Consider the following 15,358-nt stretch of genomic DNA (forward strand, 5'->3'; position numbering starts at 1 on the left):
TCCTAATCAACTACCCGTTTGATCATTATTTTTAACCCATAAACTAACAACCCGCCCCATAAACCCATACCCACCCGATTCCCTCTAAAATATTCAATTAAAAGACCCAAATCTTCCGATCATCTCCTCCGCCGCCACCGGCGATAAAAACGAAAAATTCTGCTAATCCTTCTCGAAGTAGTAATGTGAGTACAACTGATGTGGATTTTTCTGATGAACAGAAGTTGGATACAGAGGTGATTTCAGGGGTAAATTCTGTTGAGCCGCGGATGGATCAGGAATATAAGGCGATCACTCCTATCAATATTGTTGAACCAGTGTTGCAAATTCAAGAGTCTTCATCAGATGAAGAGAAGATCAATGCTCTATTTGAAAATCCAGCGATGGAAGTTGATGATGTTGAGGTGCAAATTCAAGAAGCTGCTGGTGAAGGAAATGGTGTTTTGGAATTTGAGAACACAATATCAGAAAATAATCTGCCTAAGGAACCAGCACACCTGCAGCAAGGTTTTATTGTTGATGTTAATGAGGACTGTAATGCATATTCGGAACTTCAAGCCAATAATACAAACTGTGTTGGACTTCTAACTGGTTGTGGGGACTCTGCAATCAGGAACAATTGGGAGCTAAATACTTTTTCTCCGATTCAAGAACATATGATTCCTGACTTTGCAAATGTCAAGTCAAATATAACTATGCCTGAAATATATGGTACTTTGGCTGAATATATGGATGCCGATGTATTGATGAATCTGGACAATAAGCTGATCAATGCTTTTGATTTTTCTAAACGAATAATTCAATCAAATTGATAGGAGGACATAAAGCTAGTCATCGGAAACTCGTCGCCGGTGGCGGCGGAGGAGATGATCGGAAGATTTGGGTCTTTTAATTGAATATTTTAGAGGGAATCGGGTGGGTATGGGTTTATGGGGCGGGTTGTTAGTTTATGGGTTAAAAATAATGATCAAACGGGTAGTTGATTAGGATTAAAACATGTGTATAGGATGAGAGGGCCGTTAGTGAGAGGGGCATGTGTGTACCGATAATTGGACGGCAGGGGCTGAGATGGACCCAAAGTATAACGGAGGGCATAGACGTACCATTTATCAAAGTTCGAGGGTAAATTCGTCCTTTTTCCCTTGATTGATTGTTGAACATAAGGCGGAAAATACAAATCTGTAGTTGACTAGAACCTTCTGCACTACCACCATAAGACAGACTTGTAGATCCAAGAAAAAAAAAGAAGTGTGTAATCGTAATGGGGGAAAAACCGGTGATGGTGGTGGGGCTGGATGACAGCGAACACAGTTTTTATGCATTAGAGTGGACTTTGGAACACTTGTTTGGACCTTCACCTCCTCCTTTCAAACTCCTCATCGTTCACGCCAAACCTACTGCTACTTCCGCCATCGGCCTCGCTGGTCCTGGTAGGTACATGATCTATTTCCCATGTATGCTAATATGAGATCAGCTGCTGAGAAAGTGAATTTGCAGGGGGTGCCGATGTTTTGCCCTATGTCGAGGCTGATTTGAGGAAGATCTCTTCAAGGATTGCCGAAAAAGCTAAGAAGATTTGTTCTGCTAAATCGGTATACATATTCTTTTCCATTCCAGAAGAAATACTTATGCTGCACAACTGATTAGCGATCTCCAATCTTATCACTTCTCTTTGATTGCAATGAATCATCTTTAATACTAGCAGTTAGTTGTTTTCAGGTAAACGATGTTGTAGTTGAGATTGTGGAAGGTGATGCTAGGAGTGTCTTGTGTGATGCTGTAGAGAAGCATCATGCCTCTATGTTAGTTGTTGGTAGTCATGGTTATGGAGTTCTGAAGAGGTAAATTTCTGTATCTACTTGCACAAATTTCTATCTTGCTTGGCATAGAAACATTTATCTTCACCTCAAGATTGAAAAGCTCGGTGCTTAACACAAGTTACTGTGCTCAAATTACAGACCTAATTCCAGCTAATCAATCAATCAATTACTTTGTGGTCGATCTTTTATATCCATTACATTTTTATTTAAAATTACAAGGTCTTGAAATCTTGCACTTAGTTCTGCATAGGCAATACAAGTCTCAAACTTGTTCTGAGACAAATTTCCTGGTTTTAATTGATAATGCACTTTTTTCCTGCAGGACTGTTTTGGGCAGTGTAAGTGACTACTGTGCTCACCACGCCCACTGCAGTGTGATGATTGTGAAGCGCCCAAAGATCAAGGCTTGAGATTCTTCTTGTCTGAACAAGTTGTAGAGTTTATTACTACTTTGTTATCTATTGCTCCTAGTGGAGAACCATTTGGTTGATGGTGTGTATTTATCCTATATATATCTTCCAATGTAAAAGTTCTGCTGTGTAAACATTATTGTGGATAAATTTCAGAGTGTGTATAATAATAAATCATGATTGATAATGGACCTTGGCAGCCATACATGTTGAGGTTGAGAAGAAGAAGATACTTTACAGTAGATTTGGAAATTTTGACAAGTCTATACAAAATTTTTTGAGAAGACACCTTGTGTGAAGCAATTACAGTAAGTATCATCAGGCACTTACATACATGGGCATTTTAATTAGGAAAGGAAATGGTTTGTTATGATCAAAAGTTTGGTGATCTAACAAAACATATTTTTTGAGTAGTAAACCAGAAACAAAAAGCTCCTGAGTAGCAAGTTATGTCTTAAAACTTTGCGAAATGGTCTAATTTTGTTAGTAGATGGATGGATGGATGGATCATATCTATCTTTGTCGTTGTCATAAGCCAAATAGAAACTTTTCAAAGAATAAAATTATTTTTTGAGATTGATTATTCAAAAACGTTGGAGTTAAATAAAATTTGGAATAACGAGTAGTATATTTCACTATTTAAAAATGCAGATTAGTAGTGTTATTTTCAAGGGATTTCTTCATTAGAGAGAATATGTTGGTGGCAATGAAATCTAATTTGAGTGCCTCTTCATGTAACTCCAAGTTGTTCTACTTGCAATTCCTTCCTTTTCTCTGTTAACTACTTTTTCTCTTCATGCGCATAGAATTACAGCATGCATATTTAAGTTTATCCGTAATCACAACACTAGAGAACAAATAGTATGACAGACGAATTGTTAGTCTCATGTCAGCAAAACTTAGCTAAAGAAATAAGACAATCATTCAAGCAATTGAGATGAAGAAGAAAAATTACCCAAATTAGGAGTAAAAGTTTTTAAAAGAGATTCCACAATATCTAGAATTTACTCCCAACAACGCAACTATAGTTCAAAAGCAGGTAGATCAACCAACCTATAATCAACACCAAGCAACAGTGCCCTAGAGGATACCTATAGAAAACAAAAAAGGCAACAAATATATACTTGCTTCGTAATTCATATGTTAGGTTTATTTCCCCAACACATAAACTAATGGCCTGCGAAATCAACATCATAAATCTTGTATGAACTTCAATTAACTGAATTATGTTTCCCATTCGGTGAAGGATGCTGCTATGCCACGCTCCTTAGTCAACATGATATACTTAGTCTTCCACAGACTGCTACGGATGGAGAAAAGTTTCCAATTTTCTACTGCAGACTATTTTAGTTCCTTTTCAACAAATTAGAGTCAAAGTTTATCGGGAGTCCTCAGCAACATGACATAAGAGACACACGAGACCTGTTGCTCCAGCAACCTGCTTCCAGTTCCGGGTACCTGCACCAAAAGCAGCCCCTGCTACAACACCAGCAGTCAAAACATTAACCTGCAAAAGTAAAAGGGATCTTATAACTTTTGTGGATAGTAATAACCGTGGCTTACAATAACAGAAACTCAAGTAGTTTTAAAGTGAAAAAGGTACTAGGAGAAAAGCTTATAAACATTGCGTTGTCCAAGCAAATGTAGATTTTTTATTGGATCAGTGCATGTTAATTAGTCTTAGTTAGCACTCCCAGAAGAATATGTTATTTTCATGATTTCTGTTTATATTAAAAGTTAGTTTCATCTGGCAAAGAAGGTTTATTTCTGCTGTTCGTACATTGGCTGGCTGCAAAAACATTACCTCCAATTGGTCACTTATATAGAAAAAAGTTCAGAGATCATAATATCTTGCACACCCATATAAAGTACTAAGATATCACTTTATTGTATCAGTTAACCACAGTACTTCTTCACATACATCTAAGTGAGCTCGGGTTGTTCCCGATGACTGTCCAATGCATTTCCTGCAATTTTTGCTATTACATTTGGACACATCTACGAATTTCTGCAAATTATTACTTAACATGTTGTCATATTGGTTTCCTAACACGAAGAAACAGTAACTAATAACTGTAGTCTCTCAAAATCTGTACTACACATTGAAAAAAGAATTAAAAGGAAATTATTCCAATTTCATATATATTGCATGAAACTATAATCTGACAATGGAGGAGAACATACATTCCTACTTTCCCATTGAAATGCATAAAAGTAGACCTCGTGGTGCTAATTAATTATGCCTACCAACTGTTTAGCCCCAACAAACAACTTGATATGGTAAATAGCAAATATGCAAAAAGTAGTGGAAGCAGCGTTTGGATATACATTCTCTTAGTTAAACAATAACGTGTTTTACATGTTTAGATAAAGGCGGGTCAATAAAGGAGGGTCCAAATTAATGTTGGAGATCTGAGAGGGCACGTGTTAACAAACTGACCCAATCATTTCGCCTTCTATATCTCTGAAACCCACACCGAGTGGAAGAAAATATAGCAGCAAACATTCCTATAAAAGAAGAATGGATGCTCATCAGATCATAATGATCTATCTAAACAACCATGACATTATCCAAGAGAAAAATTAGTCAAAAGAGCAAAAATAAATAAACACTGAGGGTTGGTGAAAACACTAGAAAAAAAAAATAGTTGGACACAACCAAGTCTGACTATGAGCATTTGATATGCCTTTGCAATAAAACAAGTTTAATTTTACATAACATTATAACAATAAGCATAGAGAAACTGTGATAGTACGTTCTAAACAAACTTTGATGAAAGTAGCTTAGTGTTGCATAGTCTTTGATTGTAATCCTGCTCATTATCTTTATTACATTCCTTATTAAGCTGTTTTGTACCATCACACAGGTACAGATAACTAGCAATTTGACTTTTAACATTGCCACTCCTTAGTTATATAAACTAGCTTATTTCTCCACGGCTTATTAGGTTATGGTTCACATTGTGTGGTGCATTCAGATATGGATGTTATTATGATACATCATAAATACAGCTTTTAATCTTAACCACTGGTCAATGATTAAATTGAAAAGGTTGCATCTAAGCCTATCCACAAGTAATAGGGCTCCAACCTAAGTTGCACGGACTCTTCACTTTCATTGCCGCACCCGTGTAGGATTCTCCAAAATTACACTACTTTTGGAGAATCAACACACACCCGCTAACATTTTTGAAGAGTTCGAGCAACATAGGCTTCAACTAACAAATAATTGACTTAATATCACACATCAGAATGTGGTCCACCAAAAACACAATGCTATACAGATTGGTCTATATAGCAGTGTAATAGCATGCCATTTATCTTATTTTAGTAGTATGATTAATCAGTTGTAGCAGATTATTTGATAGATCATCAAAATTCATGCTTAATATAAACACTACTGCAATTGGCACCACTGTTCTTTACATGTATATAACTTAAATCTAGATTAATATAGAGGGAGACAAGTTAAGGAAGTGGGAAAATACTTGGTTAAGTCAAAATTAGATTGGGAAAGTTAATGTGATTACCCCACTGAAAGCCAAGCCGACCAACTGACTTAGCCTGCATATAGAGTAAAAGCACACAAAACAATCAAATTAAACCAAAGAGAAAAGAAAAAAAAGACATTGGAAAGGGATTGCAATGAGCAACTTACAATAAAAGAAGCTCTATGAATGCCAGCAAGACCTGTTCGCATATCAGAATAATAAACAGACACAAAATTTTGATCTTTCTATCAACAGTTGCGAACTCTACATAAAAAATAAAAAAAAAGAAAAAAAAGTAGTACCTAATTTGTTGGCGTCGTAAGGACCAGAACAGGAGCCCCAGATTAAGCCAGCCTGCAGTAATAACAAGTTTAAGAACAATTGGATTTCATAGAGTGAAGAGGAGTATGAGGAGTAGATTACGGTGCCCATGCGAATAACGGAATCGACGGCGATGGAAGAACAGGGGACGTCGTCGGCGATATCCACCTCCATCTCCCTTTCAGCCTTGAGGTGACCTTCAGGTAACACTAACACCAATCTGCTGGGCCTTTCAGAGGCCTCTTTACTATAAACGGAAATTTTAAGAAATAACATGGAAAAATTACCAAAGTATACACCATTAGTTACGATATTCTTAATATTTCCCTACCATTTTAAAATAATACGAAAATCCCTTCTTTTCACTCAAAATTCAACTGTCGGATACATTATTTCATTTCCACTCCAAATTTACGTTTCTAACTCCTATATTTACTCCTTCAATTTCTCTCTCTTTTCACTCACATAATCAAATCAGTTATCACATTAATCAAAATTTGAATTTCAAGAGGTTTCTCTCTCCAGTCAACTAATTTCAGATCTGTAGGTACTTTCATTTCTTCAATTTCTTCTTCGTTTTTTCTTGTTTCATCATTTTGTCTAATACATATGGATGCTCCTTCATTTAGCATTGGGATTACCCAAATAGTTACACCTAATAATAATCGAATCTTTGATTCTGATAATCCCAAATGGACAAAAAAATAGATCTATAAGATTGCAGGATCCTTTAACAATGGCAAATCAAAATTTAGAGAAGGCAAAAGCGAAAAATGATGTACTTGCATCAACCTGCATCATCGAAAGCAAAGGTTGAAAAACAACAACAAAAAAGAGGTAGAAAGGCTGCCCTTGCCATATCTCAACCTACACTATTCAGGGTATGTATTTTGAACCATGTATTTTAGTATTTTTTTATTTTATTTTAAATTTATGTCTTCCCATGTTGAACTGTTGAATCCACAACATTAGTTTGAGGTGGAATTTGTTCAAGATATTATGCTATAAGAAAGCGACAATCTGTAACTATTGAATTAATTTTTCTTTACTCACACATTTGATCTATTTTTATAATGTATCTTCTTCTATTTTGTAGTGACTGCGAAATGTTTTTAAAAAAAAAATCATTTTCGGTCCACAACTGGACCTATTTTATTAACTAAAAAACAGAGGAAACTAGTTCCTTACCGTTTAGGCCCAAATGGTCCTTCCCAAAAACAAAACAAGGAATCAAAGGTTTCCTAATCTAGGCATTGTTCAAAGAAGTGTTCCAGACTCTTCTCAAGCTCGCTATCATACAAGAAGCTGAAGCTCCGCTTGGAATTTCCAGCTACATCCATGGTTGTGGGCGCCATCTTTCCATGGTAAGTTTCTACTCTTTCTTTCCTTCATCCTGATCTCCTCCGATATGACTTGCGTTGACTTCAGGTGGGCTGAGTTCATCCTTGATGAGTTGATCCATCTTCGTAAGTTCACCCTCCCTCTATTTTGTGTTCACTGCGAAATGTTTATTGTTGAATTTCTGAGCGATGAAATCAACATCCCATCTAATGATTTTTGAAGTGACTATCTTCGCACAAGATATGCACATTGTTATGAAAGAATGGTCTCAGCAAGGCCAAGACGGGATATGTTAGCGAGAATAATGATCCTACAAGGCCGAAGAGTGACTACACTCCACCAACAGAAGATGATCTTGTTAATGTAGAATAGATTTTTATGTATCGATTCACGGACAGTTGTTGATGATCTATTGTTTTTAAGATACATTAATTAGTGTTTTTGAGTATTTCTTCCCTTTTGAAGATACTACTTCTAAATGTGAAGAGTTTTTATGTTGAAAATTATTTATTTCACTTTTCAATATATTTAATACCTTGTCAAATTTTGTCTCTTATAAGTATAGTACACATCACTATAGTTGATACTATATTATTAGCAGATACAAGATTTTCCAAAAAATTATTATGTATATGGTACACGATTACTTTCGATATAACAAATTTGTATGTATCACAACACTTGATACTGTATTTTTATACTTGATACTAATTAGTTAATTTTTAATATATTTAGTACATTTTAACATTATGTCTCTTATAAATTTGGTACAAATGACTACACTTGATACTATATTATAAACTAATACAAATTTGCCAAAAAATATATTTTGGTGTATAATCATGCACGTAGCTAAAATTTGATGATGAATCCTTTACCTAGTGTAGCAAGGTCTGTGCCATGATAATTTCTGATGAAAGTCAGTGTATGACAACTGGATCTAGAATAAGTAAGGATGTTCATGAATCCTTGGTAATGTATGCTCGAAGAAGTAATCAATTCATGGGAAAACCACTTGATTCTATGCTGTATCCTAGAAATGGAAGAGGTACTTACAGTTCTGTGGGGGATAATTCGCAAGTGACTGATTCAATGATGTATCTTGATAATGGAAGAGGTACTTACCATGATCCAATGACATTTTACACCGGGCGAGGTGGATACTCAGGTGGTGGAAATAACAACTACAATAACTATAAGCCAAAGAAGAACTGGCATTTGATTTGTGACTATTGTAAGATGCATGGCCATACCAAGGACATATGTTATAAGCTGATTGGTTATCCAGCTGATTGAAAATTTAAGAAGAATGGTGGACTAGGTGTAGGAATGATGAATGCATGAAGTATATATGGAATTGCCTAAGGGAGGATATGTTCAGAGTCACTTGGACTATTCATTGTTTACCAAAAGGAGCACAAATGGTTTGGTCATTGTGTTAGTGTATGTGGATGACCTACTCATCACAGGTAATGATCCTAAGATAAGCTCAGGACACTAATGAAGTGTTGCATAGTCACTTTAAGATCAAAGACTTGGGAAAATTGAGATACTTTCTAGGCATAGAATTCTGTAGATCCAGCAGTGGTATAGTGATGAATCAGAGGAAATATTCCTTAGAGCTGATATCTTAAGCAGGGCTTGCAGGAGCTCAGCCTGCTACTACTCATTTAGAAAACAATATGAAGCTCAATTATACAGAGTTTGATACTAGTGCAAATGATGTATTGTTTAATGATATTAACAAATATCAGAGAATGGTGGGAAAACTTCTCTATTTGACCAACACAAGGCTTGATTTTGCATTTGATGTTCAAACCTTGAGTTAATAAATGCAACAACCTAAACTCTCACATTAGAATGCAACACTTAGAGTAATCATATATATCAAAGGAAGTCCAAGTTTGGGATTACTTATTAGCTCCAACAAGAGTCCTACTTTAACTGGTTATTGTGATGCTGATTGGGCTGCATGCCTGAGCACCATGAAATCAGTCACTGGTTACTTATTGAAGTTTGGTAATTCATTGATTTCTTGGAAATCTAAGAAGCAAAATACAGTATCCAGAAGTTCAGTTGAGGCAGAATATAGAAGTTTGGCAACATTGACAGCTGAGGTAGTTTGGATCACAAGTCTGTTTAAAAAATTTAGGGTGCATCTGACCAATTCTACCATCATTCACTGTGATAGTAAGGTTGCAATATAGATAGCTGCAAATTCTGTTTTCCACGAAAGGACCAAACACATTGAGATCGACTGCCACTTCATTAGGGAGAAGGTTTAACAAGGCTTGATCAAAACTAGCTACATCAACACTAAAGACCAACAGGCAGATCTGCTAACTAAGGCCCTTGGTCGATCACAACATGACTTTCTATTAGCCAAGCTTGGAGTCTTGAATGTTTTCAGTACATCTAGCTTGAGGGGGAGTATTGAAGATAGTGCTTAGTCGGCTAATTATGTAATTAGTCATTAATTAGATTCCATTTGTTAGTTGGTTAGTTAGAAGTTACTTAGTTAACTCAAGTCAAGTTAGTTAGTTAACTAGAGTCAAAGTTAGTTAACTAGAGCAGTTACAACATAGTTAAAGTGTATATAACTGAGATATTTTCCTCTTCTGTAATTGAGTTTTCATTGAATGAAATAAAAAATTTCCCAAATGCTTTTTCTCCCTAAATTTCAATAAAAAGGTAGGGCTGAACTTTCTACACGTTAGAATTAGAATATTTGTTCACTTTTTTCAGCTTTTTAAAATTTATTTATCCCTTCACCAATGATTATTTATATTAGAATTTAATATCTCTGGTTGATGTTCATTTGTTTTCCCAAAAATATCAAATAGTAACACTTCCTGGAAGCAAAAGGATAAATTATAAAATCAAATTAAAGATGATTGATTGAAGGATTAATGATAAGATGTTATAATTATCATCTTCTTTTACATTATTAATGTTTGTTACTACGTAATCTTGTATGTAAGATAATATAGTGTTTTAGTTTTAATGACCGATAGATTTTAAGTATTATTTTATAAATTTCGTGATATTAAATTCCCGCACGAGGTGCGGGTGATTTTACTAGTTTTTAAATATAATAATAGTTTGGAGTTTGGATAAAAAAAATTAATCAAACATAAGTAGTACTACCTCCGTCCACTTTTAATTGTCATAATTTCCTTTTATAGAGTCAAACGATAATAACTTTGACTAATATTTTATGATGTATTTTTTATCATATTGATATGCAAAAAATTAAAATTTATAAAACTTTTTGTATAGTTTTGAATATCTAAATTTTTTGTTTAAAATATCAAATTAATGTAATTTAATTTAACTTTGAAAATTAATTAAACTGACTTTCAAAAAGCGCAACATAACAATTAAAAGTGGACAGATGAAGTAGTAGTTTTTGAAATTTATTACTATATAAAATAAAAATATTAGCGGTATAACAATTTTGAAATCTTGTTTTGTATTAATGATACAATAATTTGCTTTATATTCTATCATTGATATAACAACAACCTACAGTAAGTTGTTGTATTATTGATACACGATGAAATTATAAATTATTGTATTATTTATACCGAGCGAATTTCATTAGAAGTATATAAAACACCCTTAAACTATACGTAAATTATTAGTTTCATCCTTAAACTATAGTCGACCTTAAATACTCGCCTAAACACCCATCTCATCCACATGGACACATGTGTGTAATCAACGTGTGCACACGTGACATTATGTGACATTTTTAGCTAATATGGCATGCATATATATATATTATAATTTTAAAAAAATAAAAAATAAAATTTATTACGGTACTTCCACTTCTCTTACAACTAAACCCCTCTTCCACATCTGTAAAAAATTTATTACGGTAAAAAATGACTTAAAAAAAATATTAGTAAAAAAAAAAGTCAAACTGAAATAAGTTTTAAGTCAAAAAATAAAAAGTTGAGGGAGACCTACTTTTGGTTTCTGACTTATTTTAAGTCATTTTTTACTTTGTCAAACACTTCGTAACTTATTTTAAGTTATTTTTTATATTTATCAAACACTTTCAGAAGTCAAAAACTGACTTAAAAATAGATTTGATCAACTTTTAAGTCAATCCAAACGGGGCTCTTAATCCCACATCACTTTTACGGAAATCAAAAGGGTTTTAACCTAAAAACGTTGATAAAGGTTCTAGTAAGGATCTGCCTTTTTATTTCTTCAGTTTGTTAGGATTTTTATACCGATTAAATTTTAGTTTGAAATTTGCTAAGCTTAGTTTGCTGTCATATTTTGCTCATCTTGTTAAACATCATCTTCAAATGTTAGTATCTTCTTCGATTTGGGTTTTTTAGGACTTCGATTTGGATATTGCAAAGGCTTTGATTTGGTTTGCTAGGGTTCAATTGTAGGGCTTTGACTTGAATTTGCTTGGGATTCGTTTGAAACAGTCTTCGCAACCGTCAGTATTATTTTTTGAACGTTTGAGTTGAACTTTAATGGAGGAAGAGTCTTAAATAGGAATAAAAAATATTTGTAGCCGTTGGTAAAAGAGAAGAGAAGGAAAAATAATTTCCGGTTGCCCCCTCTCCCCAGCTTTGCCATTGGGTTTGTCAACCAACCTGTCATGTTCAAATCGGGGCGTCTCGACGATGATGTAATCGTAGTAATCCGGAAATCTGTTAAGATTCGCCCATGAACATTTTTTTTACTTCACTCTCCTAAATGAAAGTGAACTAGTGAACTCAATCGCGCTTTGCGGCTCGCGCGACCATAAATAAATGAATGAAATTACTGATTATAATTTTCTCATAATAGAAAATTACAATTTAACACAAACAAATAAAAGTTTAAAATACACATCTCACTTACTGAATTTTATTAAATTAAGCAATTTAGAGTTATCTATTAAAACAGACTAAGACATCCTAATCACAATCTTAATAAAGTAATATCCTGTTTCATTTGAAAAATATACATGTGCAAAAGAACGAAATTTATATAAATATATAAGAAACCTAAATTAAATAACCTCTCAAAATTTTTGTTCGATTTTTTACATTCAAAATTTTATCTTCGAGAAAGTAATCTAAACTTAATTAAGAGTCTATGCTCGATTTGTGCAACTTCTATCAACCTGTCTCTCTATCACCATATGATAAAAGAATATTTAAATTAGCGAGGAAATTAATTCATGACACTAACTACCTAATTTAATTATAATGATGCAAAATCATCTTGGTACTTTTTATATTGGTTATTGCGTGCCTCTGTAAAAAAGAACACATGATTCATTCGAAAAGTTCAAAATTAGTAGTCGAAGTAAGAAATTTATGAAAAAATATGGAGAATCAAGAAGGAGAGAGAGCAATAAAAAGAAAAAAGATATTGCAAGATCAGTTAGTAGTTATTTACCAATCTCTTCCACGTTCATAAAATTGATCTGTACATTTTGGGGAGACAATGAAACAAATTAAAGCTTCTTAAAACTAAAACACATTTTTTTCTTTGGAACTGTGCAAGACCAAAAATTAAAAGAAAAACAAAAGAATTGATCCTCTTTAAACATGTATGCCTCATACCATTCATACACAACCATTTTGCACATAAGCATGACGGATCCAGGATTTAGAGTCTGCGGGTGCCAAATAGACTTATCGATTAAATTAATTTTATATTTAATTAAATTATTCGTCTTTTCAATATATCATAAATCAATCAATAAAATATAAATAATAAGATATTACACTTTTATTGAGTATTTAATCAAATAAAAGAAAAGTCAAAGGAGTAATAATGTAATTAATTTAATTTAAGTCAATAACAATTATAAAAATAAAAATGAAAATTGTGCCAGCTATTTTTCCTTAAAAAACGTGCTTGGAGCCTTTTTTTTTTCTTAAAAAACGCATGCAACAAATTTCTCAAAAAAATAGGTACAAATAGGATTCGAACCCACAACATCAGCCTTCTAAAGTTGCCCTCCTATCGTGGCACCACAAGCTAATTTTGTTCTCTGGGTGCACGCTTTATATTTATATATATATATATACATATACCTATGTATATATAGAATTTCCGTCGAAGTTCGGGGGTGGCATGACACCCACACCTCTTCATAGATCCGCCCTGCACATAAGCCTTATATAGCCGATTTTGTTTTGCTTATCCTTTTCTAGCTATTGCCCCATTCAATGTGTAGCTTAAAACTGAAAGTGAGAATGCAAAAGGTTGCATAATAAAGCGATAATTAAGTTCAATGAATCAAGTTTTTAATACTCAAAAACTTAATGAATAAATAAATAAACAAAATGAAATAAAAATAACCAAAAAAGAGATAAAATAGCATTACAAATTTGTTGGCTTTGAAGCATATCACATCATGTCTTCTAAGTTTAGGTTTAAAATATATATAAATATAGATGATAATTATAGAGAGTGTATTTAAAAAATAAAAATGAACAATTATGAAAGTGTATAACAATATACAAATTTATATGAAATATTAAAAGACATGAGAAGAAAAAGTAACATTAGAGATGGGAATAGGAATGGGCAATGCTAATAATTACTAACCGCGCTAGTTTTAATTCACTTAAAATGACAGTTTCATCTTCTTATTAATAAATGAGATAACTTTTATTTTTTAGAACATATTACATAGATTAAAACTATGAAAAAACTCAAAAAAATAAGAGAAAAGATAAATAAGAATTCTAACTTTTGAAAGGTGCCACATCAGCAATTTTATATCCAGCTTTATATATATATAGATTATTATTATTTTAATGGAAATGAGCCAAATCCATCTGCAAGTATCATATATGCTTTCATATTTTTAATAACAAATGAAAGGAAATTACCAATCAATATAGTTATGCGTCTAAGTAGTTTGTTTTATTTTTGAGATTAAATTGATTTAACAATTTCTTTTTCAATAAATAGAGGCTCACCAAAAGAGTCATATAGTTCGGTAATTGTCATAATCTTATTGATCAGTAATTTTACAAATTTCTTGAACAATATAACAAATAAACGATAACATATGTGCAATAACACCTCATTTTACCTCTGCAATGGGTCATGATTCAATCAACTTAGAACTAACACTTTGACGCAAAATTGACATATCCAATATTATCACATACTCAAATTGAGAAGGAAAAACTATTAGCCAAGCTTAAAAGTCAAATCAAATTAATGATGAACTTCACCTTCTGAATATTTTATAAAAGACAAAGAGACTCGAAAAGCTGATGCATATGTTTCTATGAATGGTTCAATGGGAGCGTCACCGTACCCCCGAATGGATCCTGTGCGATTTGAATTTAACCGAAACTCTAATGCGAACTTCGAACACCGAATGTAAAAATAAAAAAATAAATGGTTCAACAATTACATACAAGTCAAAGAAATCTAGTACAGTAACTAATTATATGGTACTATAACATATTATACAATATATATATATACTTGAAATTTCAATACAATAAAGAAAAAAATTTCACTATCACAAACTGATCATTTATATCAAGTGACCAACTGACCATCGATGAAAGCATCTTTATTCATATACTGAAATCACTCTTTAGTCTTCTTTTCATCTTTTCACCATTCATGAGTATGCTCCTTTTATATAAAATATGAATTGAAATGAGAAGGAAATGATTAGAGGAAGGACGACATAGTTACAAGAAGAAGACAACCAAAATGAAGGAATAAATAGAAGATGTGAGAGTAACGGAATGAGGGTAAGATAAATACAGCAGAAGCTTTTTGGTTTTTGATAACGGAACACGTCTCTATGTTTTCCGTAACTCTTGTAACTTATAAACTCTCCAGTAACATATTTCTCCTGTAATAAAGAATTTTGCCCTTTTTAAATATATGTGTAAGTAATAAACTAATTTAAATAAGAAAAAAAAGGCCAAAAAAAGAAGAAAAAATATAAATGCAAATGGTGGCCTTAGAGGCATGC

General features: G+C 33.1%; 2 protein-coding genes across 2 annotated transcripts; one reads left to right on the forward strand and one right to left on the reverse strand.

Annotated features, from left to right (window-relative positions):
- Positions 1-1,142: 1,142 nt before the first annotated feature.
- On the forward strand, positions 1,143-2,417 carry LOC125807550 (universal stress protein PHOS34-like). Its single transcript, XM_049487279.1, has 4 exons — positions 1,143-1,430; positions 1,498-1,592; positions 1,720-1,841; positions 2,143-2,417. Exons 1-4 carry the CDS (start codon positions 1,262-1,264, stop codon positions 2,228-2,230), a joined length of 474 nt encoding a protein of 157 aa, XP_049343236.1. The 5' UTR covers positions 1,143-1,261; the 3' UTR covers positions 2,231-2,417.
- Positions 2,418-3,162: 745 nt separating this feature from the next.
- On the reverse strand, positions 3,163-6,285 carry LOC125807543 (outer envelope pore protein 16-4, chloroplastic). Its single transcript, XM_049487270.1, has 6 exons — positions 6,145-6,285; positions 6,024-6,075; positions 5,889-5,920; positions 5,761-5,794; positions 4,671-4,738; positions 3,163-3,737 (listed from the first exon to the last, which is right to left on the reverse strand). The coding sequence occupies exons 1-6, from the start codon at positions 6,214-6,216 to the stop codon at positions 3,609-3,611; spliced, it is 387 nt and encodes a 128-aa protein (XP_049343227.1). The 5' UTR covers positions 6,217-6,285; the 3' UTR covers positions 3,163-3,608.
- Positions 6,286-15,358: the final 9,073 nt, after the last annotated feature.

This window comes from Solanum verrucosum, unplaced genomic scaffold (assembly GCF_900185275.1).
Source record: "Solanum verrucosum unplaced genomic scaffold, falcon-dt-bn FXZP01000183.1, whole genome shotgun sequence".
In the NCBI taxonomy this organism is placed as follows: Eukaryota; Viridiplantae; Streptophyta; class Magnoliopsida; order Solanales; family Solanaceae; genus Solanum; species Solanum verrucosum.